The 25,050-nt window shown below is 43.3% G+C and overlaps 1 protein-coding gene across 1 annotated transcript; it reads right to left on the reverse strand.

Annotated features, from left to right (window-relative positions):
- Window positions 1-3,532: 3,532 nt before the first annotated feature.
- Window positions 3,533-21,773, reverse strand: ANKRD34A (ankyrin repeat domain 34A). The gene is made up of 2 exons (XM_075281151.1): window positions 21,639-21,773; window positions 3,533-5,261 (listed from the first exon to the last, which is right to left on the reverse strand). Exon 2 carries the CDS (start codon window positions 5,162-5,164, stop codon window positions 3,539-3,541), a length of 1,626 nt encoding a protein of 541 aa, XP_075137252.1. The 5' UTR covers window positions 5,165-5,261; window positions 21,639-21,773; the 3' UTR covers window positions 3,533-3,538.
- Window positions 21,774-25,050: the final 3,277 nt, after the last annotated feature.

The raw sequence follows: 25,050 nt of genomic DNA on the forward strand, positions 1-25,050 counted from the left end.
TACCCTGTTCACATCTGCATCGGTCTGTCAAGTGACGTACAACTTACAACAACAAATTCCGAGGGACCCCATTGACTATACTGGGTCTGTCCGGTATCTATTATTTTACCCTGACATCGCTGGATGAAGAATATTGCCTTGCAAGACTTTGCCATCCGGGATTTCAGATGGACTGTGCACTGGATGGACACCCAATGCAGATGTGAACATAGCTTAATGCATAAAGTGGGATCTTATGTCACCGAGACAGAAACTCAATGACCCACCAGAACGTCATAGTCCCTTTAATGCTTATATATTATACTAGTAATTTACAATCCCTGCTACACAGTCCCTAATCCACGTATGGGACTTGTGCATTCGGTAAAGGGACTCAGTTCCCTTCTGATCCAGCCATACTTGGGTGACTAGTAACACTGTACCCCAATATTTAGCAATAGGTATGTCCCAGATTAAATGCTATTTTCTTTTCATGTCAATAAGGTTACCCTGCAATACCAGTCCTAGCCACTGGATAAGTGTGGCGCTGTTTGCTGAAAAACAAAATATATATTTTTGATTACGAGAAGAACCCTAGATATCTATCAAGTCTCAATGACACTATTCGGAGGTTGACATGTGCCCAATATGTGTGTATAATTATTAGCCCCCGTCTAGGGGTGTATATAGTGATGCAATATGATAAGTCATCTTCCTAGCCATTAGGATGTCAGTGCGATTTAGCACAAGACTGACATGAGACAAGCATGACATGAATTTGACGCCTTCTGACAGCTTCTTAATCCAATAAAGGGATGACTAAAGTGAGTCTGATGAGCCAAATGGTCACAGGTCATTGTAAGGAGGGGGAGGCTGTGAGCGCTAAAAACCATAGGTACAGAATGACAAAATAAAGAGCGAAAATAAAATAGAATGTACAAGTAATATTTTATACGTGGCCTCCGAAGAGTACGTTAAAAATAATGGCTTGAACATGTCAAAAATTTCAATTCCGATTTCACAGTATAATATATTTGATATAATATCTTCTTTTTTTCCCAGATGTCAAAAAGTTGTAGAATTTTTGGAAACGAATGCTTAAAGGGTGGCCATCGTTCAAAGAAAACTATTGTCAGAATTTTTTTTATCAGTGGCGATCTGGTTAGTGAGATCCCTAAAACGATAGGGCTGGAGTGTTGCGCCCCTTTGTTTTTGATAGACCCATATGGGCATTGTCGGATTGGCCCACCCAGTGGCGTAACTAGGAACTTTTCAGACCCCAGAGTATAATAATCGGAGACCCAGGGGGAGAAAAACTTTTTAAAAAACTCTGTTGCTCACCTATCTCCCATCTCCTACGCTGTCGGCCTCCGGAGTAGTCGATCTTCAATGACGTCAGGGACGCAGGCCGGGGTCATGAGACGTCAGACGACTAGGCCGAAGTCTGCACGGATCGTGCAGAGGTAAGTAACAGTGTTTTTTATGTTCCCTTACCTCTCCCGGTCCGCCAATCATTATCCTCGGGGGTCCGAAAAGACCCCCGAGTATAATGATAGCAGTGGTAGCGGCTGTCACCGGGCCCCTAATGTCCCGGGCCCTGTGGCAGCTGCCTTTGCTGCTATGGCGGTAGTAACCCCACTGGGCCCACCAGAGAACTAGAGGATCCTTCAGTGGGCCAAGGCTCTAGCCAAATAATAGTGTAGTATAGTACACCCAAATTTGAAGAGCGCTATGTTGTATTCTCCAGGGGGTTATTAGAGGTCGGGTCCACAGAATCATTTTATCTGGTGGGCCCAAAGGACCTCAGGGCCACATAATAAGTGTACCGTATAGTATACTGCGTGAAGAACCTATCAGATGCCCGACTAAGAACATCTACCCCTTCTTTTTAGCAATTGGTTAAAGTCTCAGCACCCAGATCCCCACCAATCAGCACTAGAGATGAGCGAACACTGTTCGGATCAGCCGATCCGAACAGCACGCTCCCATAGAAATGAATGAAAGCACCTGTGACGCTGACTTTGCCGGCGGCCGGCCGGCGTCACAGGTGCTTCCATACATTTCTATGGGAGCGTGCTATTCGGATCGGCTGATCCGAACAGTGTTCGCTCATCTCTAATCAGCACCGATCTGATCATCACTATGATACGTCACAGGTTAGGTAAAATGGTACGTACAACCTAAGGGGGTTTTCCACTTTCCACTTCCTTTTTTTAATTTTTGGGTTTTTTTCCATCCAGGAATTTATTTGTTGTCTGAACATGCAAAAGATGGACACACAGTGTGAAACAGAAATTATGAACATTTTGGGAACCGTAATGGGCACCGCAATCGGGCCTGTGAACCCCTACAAAGGAAGAGAAGTGCCGTAAAAAACCAAATCAGTAGATATCAATGCTTCGTCTTACACACGTGCATATATGTGCATATATATACCTAGATATGTGTATACACAACCACATCTGTGCGTCCCTAATCTCTATCATTCTACATATAGCTATATAGATATATTTATAGATTTCTATTTATACACGGGTAGACAGGGCAAAGTGCTGTAAGATACCATAAGATCCACAAGGGGGTTGCGTCCCTCGTCCATTAAAAATATCTCCTGTTTTCTCCAAAATAAAATTTACCTTCATCACATTCATATACAATTGGTTATACATCTATTAGATTTTCTTTGCGCGCTTTACCGGTCGCTTTCACCAGTCTAAAGCTCTTTTATTTTTTTGGAATTTATAGCAAAAAAAAAATTTCTCTATGATACATTCAATCATCAGTATAAGTTACGAAGATAAATTTTTTTGTAAGTGCTCCGGCAGATGAAACCTCTTGGACTCTGCTGACAATATACAAAACGGGATACGGTATAACAAAAAAAAAACAAAAAAACATTAAAACCTGCTACTAAGATCGCCAGGAGATGGCGCTAGAAGATAAGGTTTGGATTTAAGGTTCGAGCACCATCTGGTCAACGCGTTTCAGCAGGTATTTCGAAGTCGGACCCTGTTTAAAACCCTGGAAATAAGCAAATTTTTTTAAGTCACATGACTCTTTTATATTGTACTATTTACAACTTATACTTTTTACATCTATGGTATAGAAAACATACACTAATAATTTTACACTATTTCGATGCCACAGACCATCTTCTTAGTGCCATCCGTACCCCAAAGTCACAGGAAGGGTAACGTTCCAGATTATCGTTTTTTTTTGTTTATTTTTGCAGGTTTCTTAAACTCTGACTCTACCAACACAACGTCCAATTATTTGCTGATCCGATGGAATATGAACATTGTATTTGTGATGGACCCTTAAATGGTTAAATTTCAAAATGCTACATTTTGGAGAACTACCCATAACCCCGCGTGTCCTAAAAGCTCATGGGAACAAAATCGATCCAGAAAAAGTTGATCACAATGGAACTGACTTCATGTTCTTGTAGATACCATGTTGAGCCACCAAAAGGTTGTAAGATCCTACAAGGTGCGAGGAGATTGACCTATTGACTAGTGGTAGATATTCTTGGTTTTAGAACCATATTGGTTCCGAATTTTTAGTTATCAGATTCGTTTTGGGTAAAGAGATTCTGAAAACTGGCCAGCTGTTTGATCTGTTCTGTTTGCATAGAATGTCTCCTTATGAGTTTCTTCTTGGCTTTGGCGTCAAAATGTTTTGGAGAACTTGGGGCCACCGGAATCAGCGTCTTCTGGCTGCCGTGAACCGGTGAAGGAGCTTTGCCGTTGGATCTGATGTCTGGAATTGGAGGGTTGAGGTTGACGTTCAGTGGTGGTAAGAAGCCTGGTCGGGTATGAGATATATGATCCAGAAGAAGAGTCCCTGATCCTCTCCTTTCCAGAAGACCTGGGGTCCTACGACGGACAGTCATAGGAGAAACAGCGCTGGGAATACTCTCTAATGATTCGCGAGAGGAGCTGGTAAAAAGGGTTAGAGGAGAAGCGTTGTATCTCCTCCGTTCTAAAGACACACGTCCAGAGTCGGGAGAACCGGGAATAGAATCAGGGCAGAGGTGGGAATCCGATTCGTAGTGGTCCATACGGGTCAATTTATGATGAGGGAGTCCTCGTAGGTTAGCCCCTATGGTTGGAGCCAAGGTGGCATTGGTTGTTTCCTGAGCCTCAGGTGCTGTGTTGCGCCTTGACAGTGGCTGATGTAGGTGGCTTAGTTGGACCTTGTCCGCCCATGAAGAGTCTGGACCTGAAGGATCTTCCTCGGATGACTGCTCTCCGGTTTTAAAGCAAGACGAATCTTGACCCTCTATGCTGTGACGTCTTGACAGCAAAGGTCTCTTGGTAATGGACAAGTTATTTATTTCGGCAATGACGTTCTCTTCGGATTCTTCGACAGAAGGCTTCTCAGCAGGTGCCGCCAGGTGAGACGCGGCCAAGACCGAAGGGGCCACCAAACCCCAAGGCTCTGAGTTTAGCCTTTTTAGTTGCTTTTTGTTCACCATCCTTCCCTTGTTAGGTATGTGATCGGAGGTTTTGATTTCTAGTTTGCTGGATGTAGGACATGTCAACCTGGTGCCCATATTGAAGTTAAACACATCCCGGGCTTCTTCTTTCTCGCTGGCCGGGGACAGGGATGTTTTTAACTCAATGTCGGAGGGAGACATACACACGGATGGAGATTGCTTGTCGTCGACACCTGGAGACGGGGGAGAGTTGAGATACTGCTTTGTCTTTTTGGTCCCGGAAGGAGAAGTATCTGTGGTTATGATGATCACCTCTTTGCCTCTCGCTTTGCAAGCATCCAAGAGGACCCTTAAGGTTTCTCGGTCACCTTTATTAAGAGCATACATAAGGGCAGATGTGCCTGAGTAGTCTTTCATACTGGGGTCTGAACCATGTTCAAGCAAAACCGAGACCACGCTTGCCCCGGTCAAGTTGCTGCAAGCGTGCATTAAAGCCGTTTTACCCATCTTGTCAGGCATGTTTGGATCAGCCCCGTTTTCCAGGAGGTATTTTACCATTCTGGATTTATTTTGGGGGTCATCATATTTAGCTAGGCAGGCTGCCATCAAAGGGGTTTCACCCTGGGCGTTGCCCTCATTGATGTAAGCGCCTCCCTCCAGCAAAAGGCGCGTCAGTCTGAATTTCCCCTGCCACACCGCCTTTAGTAAGGCACTGCCCTCTGTATGCAACATGGTAGAGTCTCTCATTGGTAATGTGGTCCAGGAACAGATGGAGGATCTGCTAAGCTAAGAAAGGAGCGCTAGGATGTTTGGAAACTACACATTCCGCAGGCTGATATCTTCCCTGGAAAAAAAGACAAAAATAAAGTTAAAAATATGACACAATTTAACCTGTAAAAAAATTCATATTATTAGTTATATTTTATAGATCTGTTTGTTATGTTATATACTTCATACTCTTTGTAAGATAGAATATTGGCTTCTTCACCAGACGAGAGAATGGATCCAACCATGGTAGTAGCCTAACCAGAATGTAGATGCCAACTCACTAGTCTATAGACACCCAATGCATCACTGTGTGTGTGTATTATCCCTGTACTGTGACATCACTGTGTGTATTATCTCTGTACTGTGACATCACTGTGTGTATTATCCTGTACTGTGACATCACTGTGTGTATTATCCCTGTACTGTGACATCACTGTGTGTATTATCCTGTACTGTGACATCACTGTGTGTATTATCTCTATACTGTGACATCACTGTGTGTATTATCTCTGTACTGTGACATCACTGTGTGTATTATCCCTGTACTGTGACATCACTGTGTGTATTATCCCTGTACTGTGACATCACTGTGTGTATTATCCTGTACTGTGACATCACTGTGTGTATTATCTCTATACTGTGACATCACTGTGTGTATTATCTCTGTACTGTGACATCACTGTGTGTATTATTCCTGTACTGTGACATCACTGTGTGTATTATCCCTGTACTGTGACATCACTGTGTGTATTATTCCTGTACTGTGACATCACTGTGTGTATTATCTCTGTACTGTGACATCACTGTGTGTATTATCCCTGTACTGTGACATCACTGTGTGTATTATCTCTGTACTGTGACATCACTGTGTGTATTATCTCTGTACTGTGACATCACTGTGTGTATTATCGTGTACTGTGACATCACTGTGTGTATTATCCCTGTACTGTGACATCACTGTGTGTATTATCTCTGTACTGTGACATCACTGTGTGTATTATCCTGTACTGTGACATCACTGTGTGTATTATCCCTGTACTGTGACATCACTGTGTGTATTATCCCTGTACTGTGACATCACTGTGTGTATTATCCTGTACTGTGACATCACTGTGTGTATTATCTCTGTACTGTGACATCACTGTGTGTATTATCCTGTACTGTGACATCACTGTGTGTATTATCCCTGTACTGTGACATCACTGTGTGTATTATCCCTGTACTGTGACATCACTGTGTGTATTATCTCTGTACTGTGACATCACTGTGTGTATTATCTCTGTACTGTGACATCACTGTGTGTATTATCCCTGTGCTGTGACATCATTGTGTGTATTATCCCTGTACTGTGACATCACTGTCTGTATTATCCTGTACTGTGACATCACTGTGTGTATTATCCTGTACTGTGACATCACTGTGTGTATTATCTCTGTACTGTGACATCACTGTGTGTATTATCTCTATACTGTGACATCACTGTGTGTATTATCTCTGTACTGTGACATCACTGTGTGTATTATCCCTGTACTGTGACATCACTGTGTGTATTATCCCTGTACTGTGACATCACTGTGTGTATTATCTCTGTACTGTGACATCACTGTGGGTATTATCTCTGTACTGTGACATCACTGTGTGTATTATCCCTATACTGTGACATCACTGTGTGTATTATCTCTGTACTGTGACATCACTGTGTGTATTATCTCTGTACTGTGACATCACTGTGTGTATTATCTCTGTACTGTGACATCACTGTGTGTATTATCCCTGTACTGTGACATCACTGTGTGTATTATCTCTGTACTGTGACATCACTGTGTGTATTATCCCCGTACTGTGACATCACTGTGTGTATTATCCCTGTACTGTGACATCACTGTGTGTATTATCCCTGTACTGTGACATCACTGTGTGTATTATCTCTGTACTGTGACATCACTGTGTGTATTATCCCTGTACTGTGACATCACTGTGTGTATTATCCCTGTACTGTGACATCACTGTGTGTATTATCTCTGTACTGTGACATCACTGTGTGTATTATCCCTGTACTGTGACATCACTGTGTGTATTATCTCTGTACTGTGACATCACTGTGTGTATTATCTCTGTACTGTGACATCACTGTGTGTATTATCTCTGTACTGTGACATCACTGTGTGTATTATCCCTGTACTGTGACATCACTGTGTGTATTATCTCTGTACTGTGACATCACTGTGGGTATTATCTCTGTACTGTGACATCACTGTGTGTATTATCCCTGTACTGTGACATCACTGTGTGTATTATCCCTGTACTGTGACATCACTGTGTGTATTATCTTTGTACTGTGACATCACTGTGTGTATTATCCCTGTACTGTGACATCACTGTGTGTATTATCCCTGTACTGTGACATCACTGTGTGTATTATCTCTGTACTGTGACATCACTGTGTGTATTATCCCTGTACTGTGACATCACTGTGTGTATTATCTCTGTACTGTGACATCACTGTGTGTATTATCTCTGTACTGTGACATCACTGTGTGTATTATCCCTGTACTGTGACATCACTGTGTGTATTATCTCTGTACTGTGACATCACTGTGTGTATTATCTCTGTACTGTGACATCACTGTGTGTATTATCTCTGTACTGTGACATCACTGTGTGTATTATCCCTGTACTGTGACATCACTGTGTGTATTATCTCTGTACTGTGACATCACTGTGGGTATTATCTCTGTACTGTGACATCACTGTGTGTATTATCCCTATACTGTGACATCACTGTGTGTATTATCTCTGTACTGTGACATCACTGTGTGTATTATCTCTGTACTGTGACATCACTGTGTGTATTATCTCTGTACTGTGACATCACTGTGTGTATTATCCCTGTACTGTGACATCACTGTGTGTATTATCTCTGTACTGTGACATCACTGTGTGTATTATCCCTGTACTGTGACATCACTGTGTGTATTATCCCTGTACTGTGACATCACTGTGTGTATTATCCCTGTACTGTGACATCACTGTGTGTATTATCTCTGTACTGTGACATCACTGTGTGTATTATCCCTGTACTGTGACATCACTGTGTGTATTATCTCTGTACTGTGACATCACTGTGTGTATTATCTCTGTACTGTGACATCACTGTGTGTATTATCTCTGTACTGTGACATCACTGTGTGTATTATCCCTGTACTGTGACATCACTGTGTGTATTATCTCTGTACTGTGACATCACTGTGTGTATTATCTCTGTACTGTGACATCACTGTGTGTATTATCCTGTACTGTGACATCACTGTGTGTATTATCCCTGTACTGTGACATCACTGTGTGTATTATCCCTGTACTGTGACATCACTGTGTGTATTATCCTGTACTGTGACATCACTGTGTGTATTATCCTGTACTGTGACATCACTGTGTGTATTATCTCTATACTGTGACATCACTGTGTGTATTATCTCTGTACTGTGACATCACTGTGTATTATTCCTGTACTGTGACATCACTGTGTGTATTATCCCTGTACTGTGACATCACTGTGTGTATTATCCCTGTACTGTGACATCACTGTGTGTATTATCCCTGTACTGTGACATCACTGTGTGTATTATCTCTGTACTGTGACATCACTGTGGGTATTATCTCTGTACTGTGACATCACTGTGTGTATTATCCCTGTACTGTGACATCACTGTGTGTATTATCTCTGTACTGTGACATCACTGTGTGTATTATCTCTGTACTGTGACATCACTGTGTGTATTATCTCTGTACTGTGACATCACTGTGTGTATTATCTCTGTACTGTGACATCACTGTGTGTATTATCTCTGTACTGTGACATCACTGTGTGTATTATCTCTGTACTGTGACATCACTGTGTGTATTATCCCTGTACTGTGACATCACTGTGTGTATTATCCCTGTACTGTGACATCACTGTGTGTATTATCCCTGTACTGTGACATCACTGTGTGTATTATCTCTGTACTGTGACATCACTGTGTGTATTATCTCTGTACTGTGACATCACTGTGTGTATTATTTCTGTACTGTGACATCACTGTGTGTATTATCCCTGTACTGTGACATCACTGTGTGTATTATCCCTGTACTGTGACATCACTGTGTGTATTATCCTGTGCGGTGACATCACTGTGTGTATTATCTCTGTACTGTGACATCACTGTGTGTATTATCTCTGTACTGTGACATCACTGTGTGTATTATCTCTGTACTGTGACATCACTGTGTGTATTATCCCTGTACTGTGACATCACTGTGTGTATTATCTCTGTACTGTGACATCACTGTGGGTATTATCTCTGCACTGTGACATCACTGTGTGTATTATCCCTATACTGTGACATCACTGTGTGTATTATCTCTGTACTGTGACATCACTGTGTGTATTATCTCTGTACTGTGACATCACTGTGTGTATTATCTCTGTACTGTGACATCACTGTGTGTATTATCCCTGTACTGTGACATCACTGTGTGTATTATCTCTGTACTGTGACATCACTGTGTGTATTATCCCTGTACTGTGACATCACTGTGTGTATTATCCCTGTACTGTGACATCACTGTGTGTATTATCCCTGTACTGTGACATCACTGTGTGTATTATCTCTGTACTGTGACATCACTGTGTGTATTATCCCTGTACTGTGACATCACTGTGTGTATTATCCCTGTACTGTGACATCACTGTGTGTATTATCCCTGTACTGTGACATCACTGTGTGTATTATCCCTGTACTGTGACATCACTGTGTGTATTATCTCTGTACTGTGACATCACTGTGTGTATTATCTCTGTACTGTGACATCACTGTGTGTATTATCTCTGTACTGTGACATCACTGTGTGTATTATCCCTGTACTGTGACATCACTGTGTGTATTATCTCTGTACTGTGACATCACTGTGTGTATTATCTCTGTACTGTGACATCACTGTGTGTATTATCTCTGTATTGTGACATCACTGTGTGTATTATCTCTGTACTGTGACATCACTGTGTGTATTATCTCTGTACTGTGACATCACTGTGTGTATTATCCTGTACTGTGACATCACTGTGTGTATTATCCCTGTACTGTGACATCACTGTGTGTATTATCCCTGTACTGTGACATCACTGTGTGTATTATCCTGTACTGTGACATCACTGTGTGTATTATCCTGTACTGTGACATCACTGTGTGTATTATCTCTATACTGTGACATCACTGTGTGTATTATCTCTGTACTGTGACATCACTGTGTATTATTCCTGTACTGTGACATCACTGTGTGTATTATCCCTGTACTGTGACATCACTGTGTGTATTATCTCTGTACTGTGACATCACTGTGTGTATTATCTCTGTACTGTGACATCACTGTGTGTATTATCTCTGTACTGTGACATCACTGTGTGTATTATCTCTGTACTGTGACATCACTGTGTGTATTATCTCTGTACTGTGACATCACTGTGTGTATTATCTCTGTACTGTGACATCACTGTGTGTATTATCCCTGTACTGTGACATCACTGTGTGTATTATCCCTGTACTGTGACATCACTGTGTGTATTATCCCTGTACTGTGACATCACTGTGTGTATTATCTCTGTACTGTGACATCACTGTGTGTATTATCCCTGTACTGTGACATCACTGTGTGTATTATTTCTGTACTGTGACATCACTGTGTGTATTATCTCTGTACTGTGACATCACTGTGTGTATTATCTCTGTACTGTGACATCACTGTGTGTATTATCCCTGTACTGTGACATCACTGTGTGTATTATCCTGTACTGTGACATCACTGTGTGTATTATCTCTGTACTGTGACATCACTGTGTGTATTATCCCTGTACTGTGACATCACTGTGTGTATTATCTCTGTACTGTGACATCACTGTGTGTATTATCCCTGTACTGTGACATCACTGTGTGTATTATCTCTGTACTGTGACATCACTGTGTGTATTATCTCTGTACTGTGACATCACTGTGTGTATTATCTCTGTACTGTGACATCACTGTGTGTATTATCTCTGTACTGTGACATCACTGTGTGTATTATCTCTGTACTGTGACATCACTGTGTGTATTATCTCTGTACTGTGACATCACTGTGTGTATTATCTCTGTACTGTGACATCACTGTGTGTATTATCCCTGTACTGTGACATCACTGTGTGTATTATCCTGTACTGTGACATCACTGTGTGTATTATCTCTATACTGTGACATCACTGTGTGTATTATCCTGTACTGTGACATCACTGTGTGTATTATCCTGTACTGTGACATCACTGTGTGTATTATCCTGTACTGTGACATCACTGTGTGTATTATCTCTATACTGTGACATCACTGTGTGTATTATCCCTGTACTGTGACATCACTGTGTGTATTATCTCTGTACTGTGACATCACTGTGTGTATTATCTCTGTACTCTGACAGAACCCGTTGGGTTCCACATGCTGCTGTTAGCGGTCTGCCTCAACGTTGTTCAGGTTCCTTGATGAACAACAGAGAGACAGCACTAATGTGAACCTGGCGTCAGAAGCGAGTTCCTCAGTGACATTTATACAATCCCGGTGTTGCCTACATTATATATCATTATATATCCCCCTCTGTTAGCTTTGTGATGGACTAAGGCAGAATAGAGGCCCAACACTGTCATTGCGTGTAAGAATCTCTCTCATGGCCATGTTCCACAAATAGAACAGAGCTGGTGATGGTTGTTACCTTCCCAGTAACATAAACCCCAACTGATCTACCATGCACCTCCGACCCCGATGTCCTTTCACAACCTCCACTGACTACGCTGTTTGCATCCTGTATAGGCATTGCCCCACTAATTCCTACCTAGTTGTAATTTTTTCTCTATCCCCCATCATTCCCCAAAAAAACATCGCAGTTAGTTCTGCTGCCTGTGATCTAAACTAGACTCCCTAATCTCAAGTGGGTGATCTCAGGCAAAAGGGTGTGACTCTGAGCTCCAATCACATTGCAGAGCTACACCCATTCTTGTGCCTACATGACTTCACCCACTTGTCATTAGAGAGTCTAGTTAACACACCAGGCACCAAAACTGACTGCACTGATTGCTCAGGAACGGTGGGAGCTAGAGAAAAAAATCCAACTGCGCCAGAATCAGTTGTAGTAATTGTTGGTGGTGAAAGATCAGGTACAAAGGAGGAAATTACTTTTTTCTGTATCAAAAACCACCATAAGCGCAGACCCCCCCAGTTACTAAATATTAACCTGCCATACCCAAATAACATGGAAATATACATCTATGTATGTTACTATGGTGCAATAACTGGACTGGAATGGCCAAATTGTCAGTCCGTGAGTGATGGCGGAAACTTGCCCAGGCAGATCCGTAAAGTGATTTCATTCTCTGCAGAACACACGGCCGGTTCTGGTAATTGAATAGACTTAAAATAATTGATTGGTGAAATCCATAAGGGAATTTGCATGTATCATTTCAGCTTACAATTGCCTTGTGTCTGTAGAACAGGAAGTACTGGAGGACTAACATCAAATTCCATCCATTGGAAGATGATATTTACAGCAGACACTCAACTCCGAGACTCATCTTCTGGCATAGATGATAAGAAGCTAAAGCGGACAATATGGCAACTCTTTTAGTTCAAGTAAGTCATTCGTCTTCGACCAAAGTCTATCTATTGCCAATGGTCGAAAGTCTGGTCATCAGGGGTGTAACTACCAGGGTAGCAGCAATAGCGGCTACCAAAGGGCCCGAGACATTAGGGGTCTGGCGACAGCCGCTACCACTGCATTACCACCCGGTAATGGGCCCTATTTACTTACCGATCCTGGTAAGTGATGCCACGGGGCCAACAAGCACTATTATTATACTCGGGGGAGTTTTCAGACCCCTGAGTATAATGATTGGAGGCCCAGGAGAGGTAAGGGAACTTAAAAACACAGTATTACTTATCTCTCCTGGCTCCAGGCAGACTTTGGGCCTACTTCAGTGATGTCCCTGACATCACATGACCAGCGCATGCATCCTTGTGCGTCGCGATGCAGGACCCTGGGACAGATGACACCCGGACGTCATTGAAGATGGCAGCAGGAAGTGCTGCAGAGCCAGGGATAGGTAAGTAACAGCGGTTTTTATGTTTGTATCCCCCCCTTGGGTCTCCAATTATTATACTCTGGGGTCTTTTCAGACTAATAATAATTGTCCATGGGTTTATACTGTGTGCAGGGGCCACTATGGGACATAATACTGTGTGCAGGGGCCACTATGGGGGATAATACTGTGTGCAGGGGCCACTAGGAGATATAATACTGTGTGCAGGGGCCACTATGGGGCATAAAACTGTGTGCAGGGACCAATATGGGGCATAATACTGTGTACAGGGACCAATATGGGGCATAATACTGTGTGCAGGGGCCACTATGGGACATAATACTGTGTGCAGGGGCCACTATGGGACATAATACTGTGTACAGGGGCCACTATGGGGGATAATACTGTGTGCAGGGGCCACTAGGAGATATAATACTGTGTGCAGGGGCCACTATGGGGCATAATACTGTGTGCAGTGGCCACTATGGGACATAATACTGTGTGCAGGGGCCACTATGGGGCATAATACTGTGTGCAGGGGCCACTAGGGGATATAATACAGTGTGTAGGGGCCACTATGGGGCATAATACTGTGTGCAGGGGCCACTATGGGGTATAATAGTGCGCGCAGAAATGTGTGTGTGTGGGGGGGTTGGTCAGGGTCTTTGGCGTCGGTCGGGGGGGGGGGGGGGTGCATGTCAAAAGTCAGCCACGGGACCCAGTAACGCCATTGCTGGTCGTGGTTTAACCACTTGAGTTTCTAGATTTGTGAGGAACCATAACTACCAGGTTGGCTTTTAACCCTACAATATGTCTATGAAGACCTAACCCAAGACTAATGCCGGTACCTCTAGATGTGATTTATATTGTCCATGTTGTCAGATTCTGGGGCTATCCATGCTGACAGCAGTCTCCAAACCTAATATATTCTAGATTATTTTGGAGACTTCATCTTGAGAATTGGTGAGGAATCATAGACATCTAGAGGAGTTATCAAATTCACAATCTCAGTTAAGGCTAGAAGATCCTGCAATGGTGGTTAGGTAGGGAAGATCTAGTTCTAGCTTCTATACATGGGTCAAGAACTTCCAAGATACTCCTTCGTAAAGGACTCTTCTCCTTCCAAGTTCTCCTTGCCATGGTCAGAAGGTACTGAGCTAACAGATGTCAAGGTCAGGTTCTAGAAGGATGGGTTAAGATGGAGGTCAAGAATGTGGACAAGGGGGAACCTTACCAGTTCAAAGGTGGGCTCCTGGGCAACAGGGCCATAGGACCTTTACCCCGTACCATAGTATGATACCGTTTAGGTAGGATCATTGAAATTTGGCAGTCTTTCACGTTCAGGACTCTGCACTTAAAGGGGTTTTACCATGAAAACCAGATAGTTATGACTACGGGAAGGAGTAGTCTGAAAGAAGTAGTGTTCCTGGATAGGATTTGGGACCTTTTTAGTCTTCCTGAGAAGGTAGTTTGAGAGTTTGCCGACCGACGAGGACTGATATTACTCAATAAATTCTTAAATTCTCAGATTCTACTGCTGCTATAAAAATAATGAAGGATTGTGATAAGATTCACACATTTCAAGTGCCAGCTACCAGAGTCACGAGTTGTTTGGTTTCTCGTGTTTCTAGAACTGAAATGATGTAACCATAGGATCGGTTCCAAAAAAATCAGATTTTAATGATTATAAGCAGCCAGAACGGTGCAAGGTACAGCAAATCTCAGAAATATCCAGAATCTGTGTCTTCATCGATCATGAAACTGATGCTGTACTTGTACAAACCATCTGCCTTAGAGTAAAATAAACTGGTGGTGGCAAGGTCAAGGTGGACAGACATATTAGACTATTGTCGGCTGAACCCGGGACTGACCGACCATCTTATGTGGAAAAAAAGGCAAACCCAAAAAGGATTGGGTATGCCGAATTTCAACAGGCTCAATCCTTTGCTCTCTCGAGAGATAAGGTGCCACTAAAGGAGTCTGACTGAAGATCAAAGGAGTATTACCATCGTATGATGTTACCCACTATCCATAGCATAGGGGATAACTTACGGACCAATGTGGATCCAACCCTTAAGACTCCACCGATTAGGTTTCTTTCCTCCGTTTTTAATGGGTTAGACATGACCCACTCGATTCGTTCCAATGGGAGAGCCAAAGAAAATTGAAACGCAACCAATGCACAAATTTGCAAGATATCCCCTATTTATCTTGCCCTTATCTTATTCTTAAGATGGGAATCCCCTTTCCCATGGAAAGCACATGCATGTTCTGTCAAACTGGGCAGGGAGGAATGGGTGTTCGACCAATAACAATTGTAGGTATATGGCCATGTGTAAGTTTGTGGGCATTATCCAAGAGTTCCTAACCCTATTAGTCCGCCATGTAGTCTTAAGCTCCATACCTAAGCTCTTCAAGCTCAGCGATCTTTGTGGACTCTTCTAGTTGGTCAACATGACAATGGGAGAGAGGTAAGGAAGAATTTTTGGACACCTAGAGAGATACTAGGGCTGTCCTTATTATGGGGGTACAGGGTGCCACAGAATACTTCGACATAGCCAAAGACAATAATTTAGGCTGCTGAGGAGGCACACGAGAGACATCCATTAAATGCCAAGACCATGGTGCCCAACAATTGACCACCTCATGAAGATTACATCGAAGCAGACAAGCTAAGCCAACAAAGTGCCCATATGAGTCAATGTGCTCTTCTTATTTTTACCGAGTACCAAGCAGTCCGAGAACAGTGCAAGTGGCTCTAGGTCTCAGGAAACAGAAGGGGTTTCCAGATGGGGTACTCCACTATCATTTAAATGTGATAATATTATGTCCAATGGAAAAGGTAAGGATTCTTGAGTTGTGCCCCATGATTATAGGGACTCAGAGCAGAATTAGACTCTAGGCTCATTATTTTACTAGTCCTGACTAGGGATGGTTTAGCCAGATTATACTGAGCTGGGTTCGTTACAATTCTTCCCAAAATTTTGGGTTCTGGTATGATGTCGACATTGCCCAAGTTACCGCAGAGGTCCACTCACAGGACTTGGGTCCCACAGTGGACAACGCACGAATCTCACAAGGTTCGCCCAACACAAGCTGTAACTTAGTTAAACTTGGAACTTAGCTTTTGCTGTCTGTACCACCAAATTAAGGTGGAGCTAATTCATTATCAGTTGATCTTTTTCTCTGCAGCGCCTCTACAGGGGAAACAAAGCGTTACAGGGAGCTCAATGAAATGAACTGATATCATGTTTCCTAAAGAGCCAAACCCGTAGACAGTGAGGCCTCAGAGCTTTTGCTAGGCCAGTGCTTGCCCGAAACATATATTGTATAAATCAGACCACCCCTTTAAGTTTAATGGTGGAAAAGGAAGGGGTCTAATTTTGCAGATAATACGGTATATTGGACCTAGATGTCTTCAATGGCATCAGTCTGGATATCAGCGATCTAATTCATACAGAGACTCACCATGACAGTGTAGATGAAGTGATATTCTACGCCATATTGACCAGTGATGGATGATTGCCATAAATTAAAAGGATGGGTCCCCAGAGACGCGCGGTATTGGATCTCTAAATATATGTAAATCCATGCTACATATACTATTGATCCTGAGCGGATCAATACAGTGTGGTTAACACTATATCTGCCCGCCTTTAAACAAACTTCTTCAGTCATTGTGGATCAGGGACACTATATATAGAGATTGCTCTTCTCCTTCCTATACCTGGACATATATACTAGATTAATGGTTTACTGGGCCCCGGGTCAATTTTGATACTGATGACCTATTTTAGGATAGATCATCAGTGTCAGATAGGTGGGGAGTGATATCAATATTCTGCACCGATAAGATGTTCTGGGCAACCTCAGATGGTATGAAGCTGGAAGCGGAAGGCTCGATCCACCGGTATAGGGGCCGTGTTGGAGGACTACAGATCTGCTCTAATTCACTGCATAGGTGCCTGCCCAAAATAACTGGTGCAGGGTTTGGGTGCTGAAACCTACTGATCAGATACTAGGCAAGGAAAGGTCATCAGTGTCAAAATTTACCCACGAACCAGAAGATCCCTTCAATGATGGCCAAACCCACCAATGTTGGTTGACCATCTAAAGTGTATAGAATCATCCAGACTTTCTCCTGATGGCCGATATCATCTGGAAAGTATGGTGAGTCTTTCTCCCCCCTCCCTAGTGAAAAAACATGCACGCTGGGGGAAGATGATCAAAGATGTGTATGAAGGACCGGAGAAGAATAGACGTCAGGCAAACACTACTATCTGAGGTGTATGGCCAGCTTTATATTATCGATGGGCCTGAAGACCAACTCAATACCTTGAATAGAAGTATATAGTAGTGCTCCCCACTAAGAGGCTTCCTTCTATCCATTCAGGTTTTTCAGTTCCTGATTTTTTGGGACTACCCTTTAACAGTATCCATGTATCAGGACCACCATGAAAAAGGATCACTGGCCACAGGACAAAAATGGAATGCCATGATTCCTCAACTTTTTTAAGAATCTGCTCTAGAACATAAGGAACCAAGAACTACAGACTCAAGAGGTCTCTTGAAGACCAAGGACTGACCATGTGACAAGTTGGTGTTAAGAACTGTTCCATGGTCCTTCTCTCAAAAGTTCCTCCAAAGAAGATCATGAAAGGAGATACAGTAGGGGCAACCAAGCACTGAGTCCTCCTGACCAAGGTGGTAGTGGTCTTAAAAGGGTTGTCCAGGGAATGTATTGACAGTTCCTCTGGGGGTTTTAAAGTGTCCTGGGCTGGTTCCAACCTCAGGCCTAGATGCGTACCATGCCCTCCCTCTTCTCCTACGTTCACCAGTAGTTATGGGGCCAGATTAAGCCAGTTAAGAACATACAAACTCCATTAAGATGTTGGCCTTGCATTGACTTGACCCCAGTGGTGCAAGGATAGTAGTACTAACTACCGAGTCACCCTAAGAATCCATAATAGATGGATGCCGAATTATAAACAGTTTCAGGTGTAGAAATCTGAATAGGGGGTCTCGGCACATGGCGGGATCTGTAATCTGCTGCTGATGCAATGTTACAGGCACATATGGCAGCAGACAGATTTCTCTCACAGATTTATCATGGCATGTTTCATTACATAACATATTATGCAAATAATTTCCCCTAGAAACAAGTCTAAGCACCACGTGGTGGCACACAGAGAACCTGCAGGTCTATCATAAGGACTCCTAGGAACTCCATGTGTAGAGTTGCTCCATACTGCTTTGACATGTGTATGGACACCAGTTCTATATTTTATTAGGATTACAATATCTTAGTGTTAGCCATATCTAATAGCAATTACGAGGACAGAGACGGGTACAGCTATAGGGGTGCAGAGATAACTGCTGACCCAAGTCATGGTGCCTGATGGGCCCATAGGCACGTAAAAGACAATAAATGGTAGGTGGGGGGATGGGAGCCACGAACTTCAACTTCAATGCTTTTTTGTCAATATGTAGATAACCTTTTTGGAGCAACGAGCCAGTTGCCATTGCTCCAAAGAGGTAAGCCGCAAGGCCCTCATTGCTCCAAAGAGCTATCTGACTATTGACAATAACGGAGGCTGTGATACATAAGAGGTAAACATCATTTGATCCAGGTGACCCTAACCTATCTATCTGTGGGGTTCTGGTGACCTTTCACCACCACCTCCACCAACTCCAGCACATTTGGAACTTTTTCTTGAGCCACCATATTCGAAAGAAAACATTGCTGTTAGTTTCAGCACAACTGTGCTCTTAGCTGTCAGGTGGGTGGTCTCTGGGTTTCTGCTTCAGCCTAGGACCTCCCACCTGACAGTAGAGTCCATAGTCGTGTTGAAACTAACACCAGTGTTTGCTCAGGAATGGTGTGGGCTAGAGGAAATAATCCAGAATCAGAGGAAGAACTCTTAGGGTATGTTCACTCGGCAGCGCATTCCGCTCCGGATTAGGCCCAAATGAATGGGCCTAATCGGCCGGGAGTCATGTGACTGATTCAGCCGTGGCAAGAAGGGTCAACTAGCTTCTTATTTCCGATACAAGCTAGAGGAAAAAAGGAGTGAGCTCCCATTGGAGTCGGTTTTGGCAGCCGATTTTGAGGTGTATTCCGCGTCAAAATCCGCTGACGAAAAACTGTGTGAACGAGCCCTTATTGAAGGTTGCAATGAGTCGGACTTGGTGGAAGCGGTGAATGGACTCTATGCCGTTGATAGTCTATCATTCAGAGGCGTAATGTGTAACCTCTAGGCCCTATGCAATCGCTGTGCCATATAAAGCATGGATGCCCCTTTAGTGGACCCCTTCATACACCATGACCCCCATATAATCACGCCTCTGCACTTGGTCCTGCCAGCCTCTTAGGACAATGGTGGCATTTTATACCTACATTATGACCACAATACACACAATTACCAAAATACTAGAAACCTTTCCCATACGGGAATTGCTATTTCAGCACCCGCCCGGTACGTTCTCCACGGCAGCCGTCAAGGTGTCTTTTCTATACCAGACTCTTTGATAGTAACCTTGCTCCTGCGGTGCCCAACCAGCCGGCGCCGGCAATCAAGCTCAATCATTTTCCATTACGGTCTATGGTAAATTGTCGCTTTTGATTACACATCATCTCATTGCCGTTTTTTTTTCTCCTTCTATATATATTTTATGATTTCAAAGCCCCGGCAGATGACTATGAGCGCGTCAGGCTACAGAAAGCCGCCGCTCACTGTGCAAGGGGGTGTTTTGATATTGCTATCGCTTACAAAGAACAGGAGTGTAACCACTCCAACGCCATCATATTACCAATTCAAATCACTCTTTATACCACCGCGTTATGCAAATCCACGATTTTTTTTTTTTTTCCAGCCCAAGCAGGCCGGGGAAGTGAAGGAGGCCGCGATAAATGAATTATTATTAATTAGGGTGATTGTATTATTATTATTTATCACCGGGCATAATTGAAAATTAGGACCATCTGCGCCTCGAATCCCGGGGAGTCTGTATTGTCCTGGGGAGGGGATATTTTTAGCAAGATTCCAGAATTATCAGTCCCTTCGTACTCTGCAATATGCTGCAGCGCTTGGAGATCTTAGCAAATAAACACAAGGGGTGGGCTGCTAGGGTTTAATTAGTGAATATGGGTAATTATGCATCCAAACGAGGCCTGTCCGTCTCCCCGGTGACACATTAATATCTCATTATTCGGAGTCTAAGATAAAACTGGTAATAAACCCTGGGAGAGGATAGCACTACATATTATAATATGAATAAAATCTAAAAAAAAAAATAATAATAATAGTAATAATATAAATAATAATAATAAAAATAATAATAAAAATATAATATAAATATTATATATATATATATATATATATATATAATATATTATATATATGATTTGGAAAAAATATCAAAATATAATTTGTATTATTATATGTTAAAACAATAATATAAATATATAATAAATTATATATTTAAATATTTTTTTTAAATTTATATTTATATAATTAATTATATATTATATTATTATTTTAATATATAATATATAAAATATATTTTTAGATTTTTTCTTATATATAAAACTATAACACGCCCATGACAATATAGATATTTTAATTATCAGGCCATTACTTTGACAACTATAATTAATTCACAAATTAATTTTTTGGTAACTTTTTTGCAGAATTTTTTGCACCCAAACCCAAAAAATTCCACCCATCCTACATTCCCGAAATTTTTTTTCAAAAATCCACTTCTTAAAAATCAGTATCCGCTCAGTCGCAGCGACTTGTGAGATCCCAGGCGCCTGAACGCATTGTAATCGGGTTTTTCACAGCCTTTCGGATTAACCCATTTTGAGCGATTTCTGAAACGCCTTTTCATGAGTCTAAAAATAAACAGGGTGGCGCCACAATTTTTTTTTTTTTTTCATCTCCCCTCTATTCTATGATTCCATATTTGAGTCTCACCCATCTCCCCGTCCACATCGTACAGTCGAACAGTCTCTTATAAAATGGGGAATTCAAATTAATTAAATAAATAAATAAAAATCGGAAAAAAATATTTAAAAAAAGAAAAGGAATAATAATATAAAATATAAAAAAGGGCATAGTCATAAAATAGAAAAAAAATAAAGGTTTAAGACGTAAAATCACACTGATGGAATGCAATAGGGATTTTTTTAGACAATAGTAAGCAATACCCCCCCCCCCCCTTCCTCCTCCCTGGTACCGGTCCCGGCATCTGTGCCGGCAATGATGTTGGCATGCATCCCTGCAAACACACATGGATGGTTACATAGGGTTAGTGGCTCACCTGGTAAGCTTCTCTCCCTGCTAGATCAAAGCTTGCAAGGAATACAGCTTGGCCCCATACACCATCTCCTTTGGCTTGAAGGATCCCTGTATATTCCCACTGTAAATTCATGTCTGGAAAGGAGAAAGAATAGACTTCCCTTCTGGAGGAGAATAGAGACGGAAAAAAAAAAAATTCTTCTATTTTTAATTTGAAAAAAAAAAATTCGGACGGATAAAATATATGTATTGCTTTAAAGAAATCCAGTGTATGGATGTGTCACTGAGAATAATCTTATGTCCCCCCCCTGTTGCAGGCTGCATACGATCTGGTGCCTGCAAGTCACTGTCACAGAATGAACAGCCCTGAGAGACCCACGGATGCTATTTTTAGCTCCTTTCCCATAGAGCAGAAGTAGATATTCCATTAAAATACACTGAGGCATAACACTGCACCACTATCCAGAGTCCAGGGCCCCGCATCCTCCAACCCTGCTCTGCCTCTTATGCCGCATGCTGCTTCCCGGCGCAGTTCTGCTCATTAACTCCTTGGCTGCACATCCTCGCGGAGAGATCTAGGAGGAAATTGATGGAAAGAGATAGGGGGGGTTTTAGGAAGCGGAAAATCGCAAAAAAATATTTTAGATATGCAATTATTCGGAATTTACAAGAAGAAAAGAAAAATATATTAGGTGTGGTTTTTATGAGATATCCGTGATCATTGGCAGTTTTCGAAGGGTCCCAATGATACGAGATGGTCTAGAGAAATATCACTCCATTGGTCATGCCCGTCAATGAGTGGTGAATATGGCACAGCTGCAGTACCATACACAACCTGTGGTCAGTAGTGGCGCTGTTCTTGGAAGAACGCGGCCATGTTTTTCCTTTAGATCCCATCTGGTCAGAAAATCCAGTCTGCACATCGGCCAGATTTCCAAGGTTTCACTGTCATGTACTGTATAAGGTATAGGACCATGGGCGTAACTATCATAGAGGCAACGGAGGCGGCTGCCACAGGGCCCGGGCCATTAGGGGGCCCGGTGACAGCCGCTACCGCTGCGGTGCAGGGGCCACTAATGGACATAATACTGTGTGCAGGGGCCACTATGGGGGATAATACTGTGTGCAGGGGCCACTAAGGGACATAATACGGTGTGCAGGGGCCACAAACGGACATAATACTGTGTGCAGGGGCCACTATGGGACATAATACTGTGTGCAGGGGCCACTATGGGGCATAATACTGTGTGCAGGGGCCACTAAGGGACATAATACTGTGTGCAGGGGCCAGTAAGGGACATAATACTGTGTGCAGGGGCCACTATGGGGCATAATACTGTGTGCAGGGGCCACTAAGGGACATAATACTGTGTGCAGGGGCTACTATGGGACATAATACTGTGTGCAGGGGCCACTAATGGACATAATACTGTGTGTAGGGGCCTCTATGGGACATAATACTGTGTGCAGGGGCCACTAATGGACATAATACTGTGTGTAGGGGCCACTATGGGACATAATACTGTGTGCAGGGGCCACTAATGGACATAATACTGTGTGTAGGGGCCACTATGGGACATAATACTGTGTGCAGGGGCCAGTAAGGGACATAATACTGTGTGCAGGGGCCACTAAGGGACATAATACTGTGTGCAGGGGCCACTATGGGACATAATACTGTGTGCAGGGGCCACTATGGGGCATAATACTGTGTGCAGGGGCCACTAAGGGACATAATACTGTGTGCAGGGGCCAGTAAGGGACATAATACTGTGTGCAGGGGCCACTATGGGACATAATACTGTGTGCAGGGGCCACTATGGGACATAATACTGTGTGCAGGGGCCACTATGGGGCATAATACTGTGTGCAGGGGCCACTATGGGGGATAATACTGTGTGCAGGGGCCACTATGGGACATAATACTGTGTGCAGGGGCCAGTAAGGGACATAATACTGTGTGCAGGGGCCACTAATGGACATAATACTGTGTGCAGGGGCCACTATGGGACATAATACTGTGTGCAGGGGCCACTATGGGGGATAATACTGTGTGCAGGGGCCACTATGGGGGATAATACTGTGTGCAGGGGCCACTATGGGGGATAATACTGTGTGCAGGGGCCACTAAGGGACATAATACTGTGTGCAGGGGCCACTAATGGACATAATACTGTGTGCAGGGGCCACTATGGGACATAATACTGTGTGCAGGGGCCACTATGGGGGATAATACTGTGTGCAGGGGCCACTATGGGGGATAATACTGTGTGCAGGGGCCACTATGGGGGATAATACTGTGTGCAGGAGCCACTAAGGGACATAATACTGTGTGCAGGGGCCACTAATGGACATAATACTGTGTGTAGGGGCCACTATGGGACATAATACTGTGTGCAGGGGCCAGTAAGGGACATAATACTGTGTGCAGGGGCCACTATGGGACATAATACTGTGTGCAGGGGCCACTATAGGACATAATACTGTGTGCAGGGGCCACTATGGGGGATAATACTGTGTGCAGGGGCCACTATGGGGGATAATACTGTGTGTAGGGGCCACTATGGGACATAATACTGTGTGCAGGGGCCACTAAGGGACATAATACTGTGTGCAGGGGCCACTAATGGACATAATACTGTGTGCAGGGGCCACTATGGGGTATAATACTGTGTACAGGGGCCACTATGGGACATAATACTGTGTGCAGGGGCCACTAATGGACATAATACTGTGTGTAGGGGCCACTATGGGACATAATACTGTGTGCAGGGGCCAGTAAGGGACATAATACTGTGTGCAGGGGCCACTATGGGGGATAATACTGTGTGCAGGGGCCACTATGGGGGATAATACTGTGTGCAGGGGCCACTATGGGGGATAATACTGTGTGCAGGGCTTACTAAGGGACATAATACTGTGTGCAGGGCTTACTAAGGGACATAATAGAGTGCGGAGGAGGAGGTCGGTTGAGGTCTTCGGCGTCGGTGTCGGTTGTTCGCCATGGGGCCCCGCCATTCCTAGTTACGCCACTGTATAGGACAATAGAGTCATGGCCACGCCAGGACTCATAATATCGTAAGGAGTCCCCGTCTCCTGATTGGAATCGGGTCAGGAAATCCAGTCTGTACATTGTCCAGATTTCCCAGATTTCACTGTTTCACTGTATAAGGTATAGGACAATAGAGTCATGGCAATGCCAGGACTCATAACATCGTAAGAAGTCCTCGTCTCCTGATAGGGACCGGGTCACGAAATCTGACTGATGTGGGTGCCAGGCTTTCCGGATTCTCTCATGCATCTGATCAGTTTTCGAAGGGTCCCAATGGTAGGAGATGGACTAGAGAAATATCACTGCATTGGTTTTGTAGAAAAAGGTCAGTGGGTGGTGAATATGGCACAGCTGCAGTACCATACACAACCTGTGGTCAGTA

Source organism: Leptodactylus fuscus, chromosome 7 (assembly GCF_031893055.1).
Source record: "Leptodactylus fuscus isolate aLepFus1 chromosome 7, aLepFus1.hap2, whole genome shotgun sequence".
In the NCBI taxonomy this organism is placed as follows: domain Eukaryota; kingdom Metazoa; phylum Chordata; class Amphibia; order Anura; family Leptodactylidae; genus Leptodactylus; species Leptodactylus fuscus.